The sequence below is a fragment of the Paramormyrops kingsleyae genome, chromosome 7, assembly GCF_048594095.1.
Source record: "Paramormyrops kingsleyae isolate MSU_618 chromosome 7, PKINGS_0.4, whole genome shotgun sequence".
Taxonomy (NCBI): Eukaryota; Metazoa; Chordata; class Actinopteri; order Osteoglossiformes; family Mormyridae; genus Paramormyrops; species Paramormyrops kingsleyae.
The window spans coordinates 14,498,706-14,513,735 of NC_132803.1; the positions used below are offsets into that span (position 1 = coordinate 14,498,706).

General features: G+C 50.7%; 1 protein-coding gene across 8 annotated transcripts in view; it reads left to right on the top strand.

Annotated features, from left to right (window-relative positions):
• Positions 1-15,030, top strand: part of LOC111849987 (fibrosin-1-like protein) — a 79,213-nt gene that overhangs the window by 28,023 nt on the left and 36,160 nt on the right. For 7 of the 8 annotated variants that reach the window (XM_023823368.2, XM_023823366.2, XM_023823372.2 and 4 more), the window contains exons 3-4: positions 5,457-5,549; positions 7,005-7,040. In XM_023823368.2, the coding sequence (XP_023679136.1) occupies positions 5,457-5,549; positions 7,005-7,040 (129 nt within the window). The remainder of the gene's footprint in view (positions 1-5,456; positions 5,550-7,004; positions 7,041-15,030) is intronic. The other variant, XM_023823371.2, reaches the window with a different exon arrangement.

Here is a 15,030-nt window from a genome sequence, read left to right on the forward strand (position 1 = left end):
AGCCTGTTGGACCTCTGTTCCTCGCTTTGCCATGGTGGCCTCCCCGGAAAGCTAAGTGTCTCTCCCTGCCATTCTGCTTCAGCACCGGGTCCGGCGAGCCACCGACACCCATCTTGCTCATTTTTTATCCAGTCAGACCCACATGTGTAATCGGGGCATAGTTATCGCATTGGATCCCGCCTGCCGGCTGTGTGGCCTGCCGGCTCCGAGGGCTCATTAATTGCAGATGGCTTAGCCGCGTGAGGCAGCTGATACCACGGCTGGCCGGTTGAGTCCACCCAGACGCTCCTTCCGGAATACTCCAGTGATCCCTGTGTGGCATCAAGGGCTGACAGCCAGACCATCAGGCTTGATTCTGGGCTCCGCTTGGGCTGGCTGTCTCCCTCGCTCTGTGACACACACACACACACACACACACACACACACACACACACACACACAGGTTTGTAATGATATCTTTGTGGGTACTCGTCATTCATTTCTATGGGGAAAAACCCGAAATACCAACAATGATGACCTTAACCCCTACCCAGCCCTAACCTTAACCATAAGTAATCAAACAAAATGCAAGATTTTTGACATATATAGTATTTAGTTTTTTGATCGCATATCCTTGTGGCAGTTTTTCTTTTTAAAAAAAAAATAAATTGAGTTTCCCATTGTGGGAACTGGGAAAAATGGGAATGACAAAATAACCAAATGTCCCCACAATGTAATATATACATAACCCAGACAGAGACACATAGACACACACACACGCACAGGCTGACTCCCAGTGCTTAATCTAGACCAGTAAGACCGACCATTGATCTGGCTGGTGTGAGAAGCGACCTCCACTCTGAACGCCGGCTGTCCTGCACTCGATTACGCAAGATGGCAGATCAATGTTACATTATTACATTGTTCCCACTTTCTGCTTCCTGCTGCTTCCAGTCGATATGTTTGTCAGTCGTCTTTTTGCAGTTTTATGAGGAAATCATTGTCTGATCTCCCGAACCCATTCACTTCCCCTGTTCTGTTGTCACTGTACACTTACAGAATCATTTTTCGCTACAGTGACTCTACCCTGTGTGCCTGTATACATTTGCACTTATGGGTGTGTGTGTGTTTGAATAAAGCTCTTTTTTTTAAAGCCATTGTCAGGCCAATAAACCAGAGGGGTGTGTTAAAACTGTAGTCCTTTGTTAATTGCCCACGACTAGAAAAGAACAAGGCAGGACATGATCTGAGATTGTATTAAATCAGATTAGTGGTGTTATTGAAACAGATGTTGATATTATCCGTGTCACATCTCCTGCCTTTTCTTGCTGTGGTGGTTTTCTGTGCTTGTATGGTGGAAGAGAGCCCCCTGCTGCACAGGAGTAGCAGTGTGAATAGATACCAGAGCAGTGGGGCATTGTGGGTTAACTCTTTGTTTGCCAGTTATGGCAGTAGAATTGGGGACATCTCAGTTGAGAGTAAGATGCTGTGCTCACATGGGACCTGGTGCTAGATTTGCAAGGGCTAATAATTGCCTAGCAAAGTCATACCAAGGGGGAAGAGTATCAACGACCGAGAGATTATGGGTAGCTGTTTGGTTTGCGTTCCGCTAAAACGAGATGCCAAAAAAGCTTGCTGCTTGTTTTTAGGAATGTGGACGCTTTGTTCTGTCTGTGCGCTCGGCCTTGTTCATCCGTGAGTGATGTTTCGAGTGTGTCGAATCAAACACAGACGGGCAAACAGCCACGTGGGCGGAACATAATCAGTGCAGCCGACCTTCTAGAGAGGGCATCACGTCTCGGGGAACTTGGTGTTTTTGGAAGAGCGAAGGAGTTGAGACAAGTTAGTCTGTTTGCCTTTCTTGCGTCAGCCAGTCTTATTAATGTAATTCTGCAATTTGATTAGATTCATGCAATTTTGATGAAGTGGTGTTTATTAATTGCCCTTATAAAGTTTTTTCGAATTTGAATTTGATTTAGTGTGTGATTGGGTGTCTGTGTCTCTGTTTTGTGATGCACTGGCGTCCCATCAAGGGTGTCCTTGACCTTGTACCCTGTGTATTATGGGATAGGCTCTAGGCTTGACACGCTCCAGTCCTGCTGTGATGGATGGATGTGAGTGTGGCCACTTTGATTTTCTATAGCAGTCGTCGTGTGTTTTGAAATGGTTCGGTTTGTCTTGAGGGTTGTTTTTATGAGAGAGTTGGGAGTCTGGTAAGTCTGCCGTGAGTTAATTAATGGCTGCTTTTCATTTTTTACGTCTCCCCAAGTCTTTATGTAGAGGACACTCCGAAAGCACAAGGGATGTGTAGGTCAAAGGTCAGCCAGGGTAAATATAGAGACCCCCTGAGTGCCAGCAGTCCTATACCCTGGTCTGGGCTCTGTGTTACGTACCTTTTAGTTACCATTGCAGCTGCTGGCATCCCGGTGTAACGTTTCAACGGACTGACAGTTTTGTATGTAACTCCAGTGCAATCCCAGTGGGGTCTAACTTGTAAAATTGGTGTCTAAAAATCAAAGATGGCGGACTGGCCGCTTCCTGTCGGCTTCTCATCACAGTGGATCACTTCAGACTCCACAGAGGCAGGCAGTGACATTAAGTACCTGTTAGCTAGGCTGCCTAATAGCTTTATAGGGCAGCTAAGTGCAATGAGAGTATCTTAATCCCACGATGTGTACAGAGCAAACCAAAAGGGTCATACTGCCACCTGCTGGAGAAATGTAACAGGCACGCCTCCTCACTCTGAATTCTCTCTTCTCCAAGCATAAACATTTCCTGTCATCCTCTGTAAGCTTCATGTTGGTAAATAAGATCGAGATGGAAATAGGCCATGGGCTGTTTGCAAGGGGGGGGGGAGGTAATACAGGATCAGTGTGGGGTGGGGGGGGGGGGGGGGGTCACTTCACGTGGTTGCTTCATAGCCTACAGTCGGTGTCCTTGCGTGGGGAGTTAAGTTCAAGATCATAAGAGATCAAAGGACAGTTAAGCATGGTCTTGTCACTCTGTCATTATCCTTAATAGCCACAGTACTTGGGAAATTCCAGCCTGCAAAACAAAACAGAAAACACAAACCGGGCTATAGAGTTAAAGTGGCCTGGCTTTTTACGGCTCTCAAACTTATTTGTTTTATATCGTGAAAGGATGGACAAGAATTTCATCCGCCCCTCTACCACTACTATGGGTCCTAGCTGATGATTGCTGGAGCTGTTGTCCAATGAGTGACAGCCAGGTCATTAAGAGCAGTTTTTCCTCCTGAGCTGGTAGTGTGATTCAGGAGACGGTGCACATCAAAGTGAGCAGCTCCTCACCCCCTTCATAATTTCGCTGGTTTATGCTTCCTGTGATGTCATTACCATTTCTGAGAAGTGAGAATTGTTGGTTTGTACTGCAAAGCCACAGATGGGTTACGTTTGAAAGGTCTCTTAGTTTTTTTTATAAATAATTTTTTTTTTTTTTTTTTTTACAGTGCTGTGGTGTGGTTAAAGTTCAGATTAGCGTGGCAGCACCATGAGCTGTATTACCCTGCTTTGTCAGTCCAGTCTTTGTTTTTCTCTAAGCTCTTGTTACTTTGACCCCTGTCCCTACACACCAAAATAGTTATTAGTCAAATTGGTCTTTGTTTTTTTTTTTTTTTTACTGTGAGAACAGCCACATCTCAAGCATAACAGTTCCAGAAGCTGATTGTCTCACTGCAAGTGATTGCCTGCTTGACTGCAGATTTCTCACACTGGGTTTTATTTATCCATCTGTCCTCTTATTGTGGTCAGGGTTACCTGGAGAATATCTTTGGCAGGGCACAGTGCTGGGCTAGACACTGGATGTGATGCCAGTCTATCGCAGGGCACAGTGCTGGGCTAGACACTGGATGGGATGCCAGTCTATCGCAGGGCACAGTGCTGGGCTAGACACTGGATGGGATGCCAGTCTATCGCAGGGCACGGTGCTGGGCTAGACACTGGATGGGATGCCAGTCTATCGCAGGGCACGGTGCTGGGCTAGACACTGGATGGGATGCCAGTCTATCGCAGACACACGCAGTCATACCTTTTCGCACGTAGCTGCCGTGTCTCTCAGGCTAACAGAGGGGTGCGTTTAGGCTCTGGCCTCAGGGTCAGAACCCGCAGTGCTTGGGTCGTGTTGGCACGGAGATGCTGAAGCCCGGGGGGGTCAGTGTGGGACGAATCCATGTGCAGGCTTCTGAAATCGACAGATGCTGCTGTTAGGTGGGTGGGGCTAAGTCAGACCCGTGTGGATGACCTTGGAGAATGCCAGCAAGCCGCTCTTTGGGTATGCAAGATGAAGAGCCAGATAGGGCTTCCATCTGCTACCTTCTGATGGTGTTAGAGAGTGTTAAAGCCCTGCCGGCAGTCTGATCTTGTGCCTGTTGCTTGGAGGGCCAGCAGGGGGTGTATCGGTTAAAGGAACCTTTATCCCTCCATGCCAAAACTGACAACATGAGAGGGACTCCCCAGGTGTAACAGCCGACCTTTGACTCTGCCCAGATTTTCCTTTCTTCAGTTCTTGCCTGGCTTTAGTGCCCCCCCTCCCTCCCCCCCTCCCTCCCTCCCTCCCTCCGATTTAAAGGTAAAAGGAAATTTCTGCCGTTTCTGTCTGTGATGCTGTTTGCTCTGGTGAAACTATAAACGCTTCGGGGAAACTCTGTTAGCAACAGCGCTACTTTAATTTCGCACACACAGTAAAAGTAGATCAGCAGATATGAAGGTGATGGGAGCGGGGGAGGGGTGTCTGTTTGCTGTTTAATGTTCTCCCCAGAGCTGCCACCACAACGAAAGTGAAACCTGCAAGTTTAATTTGTATGCCCGCCCACCCCCCCCTCGCCAGACGTGCCTGTCGGTTCCGCTGCCTCCCACACAGCGGTTATGTTTTGAGTAAATCTGTCAGGCTGAAGGAAGCCCGGTCATTGCCGCAGTTTCATCACTAATCGGGCCAATTATCTTACGAATGTATTTAATTATCCGTCTATCCATCTTCTCGCTGCGTATCCCGTTTGTGTTGTGGGGTGTGTCTTAATAATTATATAGGAAGGCATTTGCTGGAGTTGGTTTCTTGCCCGTCATGGCAGTGCCTGTCTGAGAAGGATCCAGATGGTCTTTGAAACTGAAGGTCACCCTGCATCTTACAGTCTGTTAAGTTGAACTATCTTTATTTACTGTCGGTGGGTGTTTGGCACTCACTCGATGGCAGCACGCCTGTCTTGTTGTTGTGGTGAGTAGAAGTTGGTTTGGCAGCGTATCTGGGAATGAGAAGGACGGGGCGCCTGAGCAATCTGGCGATGTGTCTGCGCTGGGTGCGGCCGCCACCGCCCCGGCGGGTTGTGGGTCGCGACCCGTGTCCTATGTGACGTTTACAGCGGCCGCTGTCGCGGGTGCGGCCATCTCTGGGCTTTTCTCCTCCACCTGGCCTTTCACTGGCCACCCATGGTCACCCTCACCTCCTCACAACACGTGTCTCCCCAGGTTAAGGGGCTCCTCGGCCGGCTGGACGGAAATGGGCCCAGCGAGACGACGGGCGTTCCCTGGAGGTCTGACACCAAAGACAGACTCAGTGAGGTAAGGTGGCCTGTAGCTTCTCCAGTATCCCTTAAAATTCCTTACGCGTACCACCTGATTGGTTTATGCACTAAAGGGGGTGGGGGCAGACAGTGTGAGGGTATGGTGTTCGCAGAGGGGGAGTTACTGTGCAGTCACATGACTAGTGATAGCAGAGCTGTGACATCATAAAGTTAATGGTTATGTTGTGACTGAATCTGGCTTTATTAAACGATGAAAGGCTTTAGTTTCTGTTAGGATTCTAATACCATAGCTGCTCGTTCCTTAAGTAAACCAGCAGCCAACACAATATGGATGCTGTTAAACACTTTATGGAGCGAGAATACTACCCAGCTTTATAAAATCTCGCAGGTTGAAATGGACATTCAGCAATTATTGTAAAGACTTTACTGTGCAGACTTTATAACTAAAGGAGGAGGTGTTTGATGATTGCGCCGTGTAACATAAACAGTTCGTGGAAACTGGTCACAGTCCAGTAGAGGCTTGAGTACATATGGAGTTTTACTGGTGTGGAGTTTGGTCTCGTTTGCGCCCGCCAGCCTTCACAGCCAGACAGGTAGCTTTTATTATGGGATGCATCCGCTATCAGTAGCCTGTTTGTCTGACATGCAGTCAGTGACTCAAAAGCCGTAAAAACACCCCGGATGCCAAAGCCCCGCCCTCGCACTCTTGCTGTATATTAAACAGGTGCGCAAACACAATGCCAATGAATGCCTGTTTGCCTGCACTGTGGCGGCTGGGGGGGGTTAGGTTGTAGCATCAATCAATTTTGATTATCACGCCATAACACCTGATTAGTCATTTCTGGGGCTGTTAGATAACGTGGGGGTGGGCGCCACATCCTGCCACCATCACTCTCCATTGTTTCCTTTCCAGTTTTTACTTCCTACCCTCCCCCTGTTAATTTTTTTTTATCTCTCCCTCCCTCTCTCACTCTCTCTCTCCATCCCACCTCTTCTCCGTCACCCTGCTGTCACCCCTGGTTGGTGGGAGCGTTGTTTTCACAGAACGGTAAAAACAGGCGTGGCAGTTTCGATGAATGACAGCGAGGGGGGGTGGTGATGCGGGGGGAGGGGGGGTTTACAGTTACAGAGAAACGCTCAGAAAATGGCAGCACACGGGAGCGGCCTCCGAAGCCCAACTGCCCGTCTGCTGTCTGTCTGCATTCTTCTAGAAGCTGAATCTGCCACCATGCCTCATGCCTCATGCCTCATGCCTCATGTCTCATGTCTCATGCCTCATGCCTCATGTCTCCTCGTTGTCTTTGGTTTTGTCTGGAAAGTTGTTCACTGTTTTGTTACCGGAAAGTAAATGTGTGTGTTGTGTGTGTATGTTTCTGACACGGCTCCCTCTAACCAGCCCAGTGTCTGACAGTGCGTTTTAAAGTCTCTGGTCCAACAGCTTGTCCCCTGGCCTCCCAGCGCAGAGGTTACCCTTCCTTCTCTTTTTCTGCAGAGCTCTGGTCATTCCCTCTCCGGACGGGGCTATTCGGTAAGTCTTTAGCGTTGGTGTCCATCTTCCCTCTCACCTCCCCTGTGATGAGTGTGTGCGCCTTTTGCCCTTCAAGTTTGTCTGGTGTGTATTACGTTTATTGCTTCGTTACTTTATTTTGCCTGCAATCTGGCTGTAGCAATGACATCATTCAACGGGGACTTTTATTTGGAGCCGCCGTATGAGCCGTCGGCCAATGGCGGGCGGGCTGGAAGTCACCCCCGGCTTGGATGCGGCGTTTTCACGCCTATGAATCAGCGCAGCTGTTTAGCTGGAGCGGCCCTCTTCCCGTACCGCGAACCCAGAGGTTTTAATTTGTGCCTGGAGGTTCGTCTTTCTCCCCCCGGCTCCGGAACACTGCTGTTTATCGGGCCCCAGACGTTCACAAGGTCAAGTGTCCGGGTCTTTTTCGCTCCTTCCGGATTTCAGCGGGCTTAGCAGGGAGCCAAGCGGTAATGTGTTATGTATTATTTTTTATTTATTGGCTGGTTCCCGTCACTTGTCAGCTGTTGCCACCGAGCCATCTGGCGGCTCGGAGAGTCCGCTTCCTGCTAAACGAGGTCACCGCAGCTGCCATTTTGGGTTAGCATGACCGAGGTACTGCGGCTTTCACGACGCGCGCGTTCCGCCTTGGCCTTGCGGGGCTCCTGAAGCGGCTCTTCATGCGCGAAGCACGGGGCGGCCCTACTTAAGCGTACTGTAACCTGCAGCCATGCGTGACAAAAATCAGACGCTATCGTTTTGCCGGTATACTGTTTCTGTTGAACTTACACCCTCAGCGTGGAACGAGCCCCCATCCCAGCGGAGGAGCGACCGTGCAGTCACACCGTTCCCCGTGCGGGGCTGAGCGTGAGACTCGCGTCTGCCCCAGCCCCCCTCACCCCACCCTTGCTGCGGCATGCTCTGAGACCATGTAATTATACCCCCTGTCCATGCAAGGCTCCTGATTTGTACAATGTTATCCAGCAAGGATATTATTTAGAAGTTGGCAGGCATGTTCTCTCTGATGGGATTTAATGTTCTCTGGCCCAGTTGGACAAACGCAGGTAAAACACGAAGTACTGCCTGTCTGGGGTGATCATTCATGTCTGTAACGGAACGTACTCGGTTCTCCCCGGGTTCCTTGTAATACCGTCTCTGTTCGTCCTGTACAGCCTGCTATTAGTGTCGTTATCCCAATCCGAACGTGCTTAACTCCCGACCTCCACAGCGTGGCTGTGTTTGGCAGGGGCAGCTTTTAATGCAGTTGCCCCTTAAAGGCCGTGTTAACGGCTTAATAAGCTGGCTGTGCCACTGATTTTGGCTGGGGGGGCAAAGCTGTTTTGCGTTCCTGTGCCGTCGGCTGTGATTAAATATGCCACAGATGGTTTGGCTATGAGGTGAACAGCTTGCAGGGCTCTGTCAGGTAGAAAGCGAGGCCTCTAGGCTACACCAGAGTGCTGTAATATTTCCGGAAGCTTCTGTTATTCCGATCGCTCCGCCGTGGCCTGGTTGCGCGGGCTGGATAAACTGCACCGCCGCACTATGAATATTTATTTGGTGGCAGTCCTGCTGGACGGGTCTTGTCCTGGCCCGTCCCGCTCGCGTTCTGAGACTGCAAAAATAGCCCTGGCCTGAAGCGAGTCATTTCTCTCCGGCTGTTTCTCGACCCACTGACCTTTTCAACACCTCTGCTCTGACAGGCTTAGCTCCTGATTAATAGCTTAATAGTTACATGTTAAATTCTTAAAGATGTATCGACTCGATGTGGCCCCCTAGATTTACTGCAGATTAATGAGTTGGTACCGGTCCTCGGATTCTGGCACCCTCCTCGGCGCCCGGTGCTAGTGGGAACGCTCAGGGCTGTGGTTTTCACAGCGCGCCCCACACCTTACTTCCTGTGGTGGGGTGCAAGGCGTGAAAGCTCATGGGAATGACAGTGTGGGCACAGGTGCCTGGGTTCCAGAGAACTGCGCGCACAGTGGGACTGTGCTGCTGAAACGTCTCGGTCGACGACTGAGCGCCGCTCGTCGTGGTGACCGCAGGGCTGGCCCCGCCCACCGAGGACCGGGCCGGGCTTTAATCGCGTCGCTTTCCCGCCGCGCTGATGCCGGGCTCACCTGGTGTTCCCTTGCCACCCGATTTGCCCGGTTCAGCCAGGGAGCAGGCGCGTGTGTGGGCCTCCCCCGCCTCCCACAGGGGGCGCCGTAACAGATGGCTGGCAGCAGAGCTGTCAGACTCGGTACCTGGGGGGGGGCACAGGCACTGTGTGTGCGCGAGTTTTCACTTCATCTCACTCTCGTTCGCTTAATTAGCCAGATCGTTTTCGGTTTTCTGCCGGTTTTCTCAGAAAGATGATAGTACATGTAAAGACTGCTCATTTTAAGTTGTAATTAAGCCACGCTTTACTACAGTACAGCGTGTTGGCATAACATGAATGCTTCGTAAAATTAACTGCTAATGGGAACAGTTAGCTGGAGGGGGAGGTGCGGAGCCTGGATTGGAAATCAGCAGACTCAGCCCTCCAAGAATGACGTTTAATACCCATAGAATAGGGGTACCCCCCCCAAGACTGCGTGTTGCTATCGCGCTGCTCTTGAAGGCAGAACTGGATCAGTGTATTTACCTATCTGTGTACCAGTTCATGGAAATGGACTCACTTGGCAATGAGAGAGGCAGCCGTTAGCATGTCAGGGTACGAGATCCATGTTTGTGTACAATAGACTTATGTATTTGGGTGTGGAATGGTCTGGAATGAGCGGGTGGGGGCTCTGGTTCGGTTTAACAGCTTGTAATGCAGAGAGTAGCTGACATTAAGCAGAGAATTTCACACTTGGGCATCGGGTAGGCGCCCCAAGACCCTGGCAGATATTTCAGCGTAAGGGTTGCCAACTCTCACGCATCTGGCATGACACTCACGCTTTCAGACTCTCACGCAAGAAATCTTACGGCAAATCTATATTATTCCGTTATAAACCTAAATTTAGCTACATCAAAGGCGTTGGGACAGTTTGCAAACCCTACAGACTATTTACATGGTAATAAACCTATTACATACATGTAAATGCGTGTGCAAAATTGTCTCGAATTGAAAATCTCACGCCAGCCAGATGAATACAGTGGGTGACACTGCTGCTTGCAATGTAACCCTAATCCCCTGTTAATGGTGTGACCCCCACCCCCCAGACTTTTGACTTGAACTGATCCTATTGGCTGGAAGGATATTCTGCCAAGGTGCCCCACACATTTGCCTTATTGGGTGCGTCTTCTCCACCGTGGGGGCTGGGCCTGAGCTCACCATGCGTTCTGCTCAGTATGGGCGGCTCTCTGGTGTCTCTCAATGAACATGCCAAGCTTGCAGTTGTCTGGGGGATATCAAATTTAAGGCCGATTTGCTGCCCAGAAGAGGCCCCTGCGGCCCCAGGGGGCCTCCCGTCAACGGGGACGAGGCTGGTGTCTCTCCCTAGATCCTCTATGTCAGCTGGGCCGTCTCCTGTCCTGTGTGGACCTGCCGTTAACAGGGTGCCAAGCTTCATATAACAGCTGGTTCGCCCCAAAATAGTTCTGGGAGAAGAGAGACCGTCGCACCCACATAGCTGTCAAATGAGCCTTATTATGATCGTAAGCAGTATGTATTTCTTCCAGTTAGTTTGCCTTTATGCCATAAAACCCGCTTTTATCTATCTAAACTCATTTTCCTGCCGTTCAGCCCTACCACCCCCATCCATTACACATGGTCGCAGCCCCAGTCTGGCGTGTGATGTAGCCCCTGTCAGGGTGACTCAGGCACTGTAAAACGCCCCCACAAGAAGGCAAATTGTGTCAGCGTTACATGGTGCAGGGGGGTTACAAATGAATTATTCAGAGCGGCATCAGACACGCTGCCTGCTCGCCACCCCCCCCCCCCCCCAGTGCAATGTCTTCCCTCCCTAAAATATATAGCACTGAGAGGTTTAGCTGAACCTAACCACCCGCTCTCGCTGCAGCTAGATGGCAGGTTGCTACCGGATGTATTGCCAGCTAATTATCTTTTTTTTTTTTTTTTTTTCTTTCTTTGCACATTTCGGCGTTGGCCACCCGCGGTGACATGGGTGTGTTAGGGAATGTGGTGTATCCATCTGTCAGGCCCCACCGTGCCACGCTTATGCCGCGTTGGCCCACGCGCTGCTGGGGGATTCTGGGAGTCCTGGGTCGCTGATGGCGGCTTGATCCGAACCCTGGTGAGACACCGGGGGGGTGAAATGTAATTATTTTTTTTAAATGAACCTCACCTGAAATCTTCTGCTGCTCTCAGGGCAAAAATGCAGGAAGTCTGACTGCTCCTGTTCCAGCACCCTGGTAGCAGGTAGCGCGCCCCGCATGCGGGCTGCGCAGTCGCATGCGGGCTGCGCACTCGCATGCATGCAGGCCGCCTTGCGGTGCCCTTCTCTGCATCTTTTTGTAAACAAGCACGTTTATTAAAGGTCAGGCTTCAAACAGGCCGCTTCCTGCCGCTGGTTTCACTGCATCACATTCTTCCGATCCGTCCGCTTCGGATTTCCGTGCTTGTTGTGTGGATTCTGGCAGCTACAGTTATCGATTTACAACCTGTCACTTGTGGTATGCTGTGACCTGTATTTGTAAGTGTCTCTGTCTGTGTGTTTCCGGTTTGCTATGTGCTGGCCATTATAGCGTGTGCGTGTATGTGTGTGCGTGTGCGCGTTACTTTATCCACAAGGGCCGGGGTGCGTGGATCACATGGAGGGCGGATTTTGGCTTTGCATCCCTCCGCTGCTAGCTGACCTTTCTGACACGGAGGTGTGAAAAACCATCTCAGCTCCGTCAAAGGCAGCCGCGGAGTCACTGCTCTCGCGCCTGCCTTCTCTGATTGGCTGTTCCGTGACCAAAAGCATGCTGGGTACTCATCCCTCAGATAGACTGTCCTGGCCTGTGATTAGAGGCCACACTTTGGATCGCCATGATAGGTACGGAACTGGCCAGATAAGGACTTCATTTGGGAGGGGAAAAGGGCTCAGGATAAGTGGGAACTTATGTGCTGGAAGGAGATAAGGGCTCTCCGGCCTGAACGGGGATTTTTGTGGACGAGGAGGCAGCGCGGGAGGAGTCTACCCCAGTGCCAGCTTCTCTTCCCCAGCAGGTTTGATCCCAGTGTTTTGGTCTCGATTGGGGCTGGGCATGATTTATTTATTTCTGACTGAAAAGCATAGTTCTGCTCTCCTTTAATACCCTATAATTCCTCCTCATTCCTGATTCCTTTGGATCGTCCCCAGCTAAGCTCTTACACTGTCCCTCCCAGCCAAGAACAAAATGGCCGCTTTCATTCCTTTATCGGCGAGTGGGATTGCTCTCGCCTTTCGTACATCTGCGGGGGAGCTCAATCCTGATCCGCTCGCGCTTGGCCCACCTCCCTACCCCCACGTAGCGGCCAAGCCGCTCGCTGTCTGTCTCGTGCCGTGCCTGGCCTTCCCTTCCAGGATAATTAAGACCTCTCTCGCTTTTTTTTTTTTTTTTTTTTAAATGATAGCCTCGCATTGTTTGCAAGATCCTTCCTGGGCTGGCCAGGGCTTGGAAGGGCTGGTGTAGCGTGCGCTCGGGGCGGGCCATCTGGGTCTAATTACCATCCGATAAATCGCGGCTCTGCTACCTGCGCCAACTGCTCTCCGCCGATTGGGAACACATGGGCAACCTGGCTCTGCCAGAACGCCCATCTTTCTGCACGTTTGTCAAGGCTCACGCCGATATCTGTGTCACAGCCGCAGTGTAAAGCATTCAGATTAATTAGCACGTCTTTTTCTCCCCCTTAAAACTGTCTGCTGAGGTTACATTGTTGTTTTGTCATTCAGGAAGCTACAGGATTGATGTATTACTGTATTACAGTCTAGAGAGGATTGCTTATCAGTCTCTCTGTGCAACAATTAGGAACCCCTCTCTACATTGGAACAGATGAGGGTTTCTTGAGTAGGGTTTTAATAGTTGTAGGTGTATGGAGTGCCCCCTAATGTTTTTTAATACCCCATTGGCTGTGGATTAACATGGGCTCTTGTTTGGGGTCGTGCTTTCATGAGTTGGTGTATTTAATAAAATTTTGAGGATTCCACCAGAGAGCGATCTACCTTGAAAACCATGATCGCTGCTCATTAGGTTTAGCCTGAGCGAGGAGGATCACAGAGGCATCGGTGTGATTACCAGGCCGTTACGCCACAAATTGAAAGGCGATATCCCACCTCTTCATAGGAATCAATTAGTCTGTCATGACACAAAGCCAAGGTCGAAGGCCACATTCCACAGGAGAGGCCTCTGTCGCTCATAATCGGTGTCGTAAATCCGGGGAACACGACCCCATAAAGCCGCGCTGACCTTTCAGCTCTGGGAGCGGCTCATCGTAAACCCAGCATTCCCACTCGGGGAGGGATTTTCACACTCCAGAGCTGGGAGTCGGAGTATTGTGCCCTTTGCCGTGCTGTGGAGACTTGTTTATTTTCTTTAAGTCTCCTTGGAGGACCTCAGCTCTCCTCACCCATGAAATTCACAAGAAGCTAAGAAGCTAAGAATGCCACTGAGGGATTTCAGGAACCGAACTGAAATAAGGGTGCAAAATGGATGGAGGAAGGGAGGGTGATTGGGAATGTGGAGCGGCGAGTGCGGTCAGCCAGGTGACAGAGTCCTCGTTATGCTGCTCTTTGTGGCATTAGTGAGGGTTCCAGTACGATGCCGGCTCTGGGCAGGCCAGGGATCGCTGGAACCCAATGCTTCCCCACAGCCTTGCCCAGAACTGGGCCATGATCACCGCAGGCGCTGGCTGTCCTCGGTGCACCCGTTTCTGGCTATGCCAGATCTCCCCATCGCTTGGCCAAGAAAGGAGAACGAAAGACGCACTCGGGATGAAAGGCGGGATTATTTGCTGCTGAGGAAAATAACTGTGCACATGCCGAATTTACAGTGCGGTCAACGCAGCCAAGCCAAGCGTGGAAATAGCAACAGAGTGTTGCTAGCAGGAAATGCCAGAGATGGAGGGAAAAATTCCCAAATCTGAAACGTGACGGGTGTACAGAGGAACAGTTTCTCCCCGGTGTGCGCTAGTGAGCGACGCGTTTTGTTGTTGGCTCGTGAAACACGGACAGGCCACTAAAAAGATAACGTCCAGCTCATTAGCTCTGCTAATGACGGGTTTGGGATTCCGCTGACGTTCGTAACGTTAAAGCATCCTGCCTGCTGCTTGACCCTGCGTGTTTACTCCATGCGTGACGAGGAGTGTCCGGGTCTTCTGGGGTGGCTTCGAGCTTCTGTCACTTGACCGACGTGATGTTTGCCAAACAGGCCACCATTACATGCTCATGGCTTTGTCGGAGTGAAGGTCAACTTAAAGGTTGGGTGGAAGATGGTGGGTCGGTGGATCGGCTGGCACTGCCCATCTCGGCGGGCGGGAAACCTCAGACCCCTCGCCCCCTGGAAGCGTTTTCATTGACCTCCTGCGGCCACAGCGGCTCCAGAACCTGGTCCCTTAGCCAGTCTGCCAATATCCTATGGAGGGTCACGCTAGCTTCCGACTTCCTGCAGATTCTTCTAAATCCCCCCCTCAGTGTCTCTTGTGCTCCAGATGTTGGGAGCAGCTGTCAGTTGGCCTGCATGCCTGGCTGCCATAATGGTTTCTGTTAATGATTGGGCAAGACCTTGGAGGAATGGTGACACTGGTCAGGTCCTGTCGGTTCCTCTCTCCTGATTCTGATTCCTCCGCTTGCCTGCTATTTTAGTACCAGGTACTCTGCAAACTGGCCTTTCAATTTGCTTTTACTTTGTTTTGGAATATTACTGAACAGCAGAAGACCTACAGCTATCATATATATGGGGCTGACGTCTTAGCAGGCCAGTCTTCCTTTGTAGTGCATTGGCAAGGGGCTCAGATCTTAGTTCTAGCATAAATGTGGGTAATAGCTCTCATACCTCTTCCTGGAAGAAGAAAATGAGAAACGGCTGTGTCTCATCCTCACTTTACCATGGAGAAGCTCCAGAT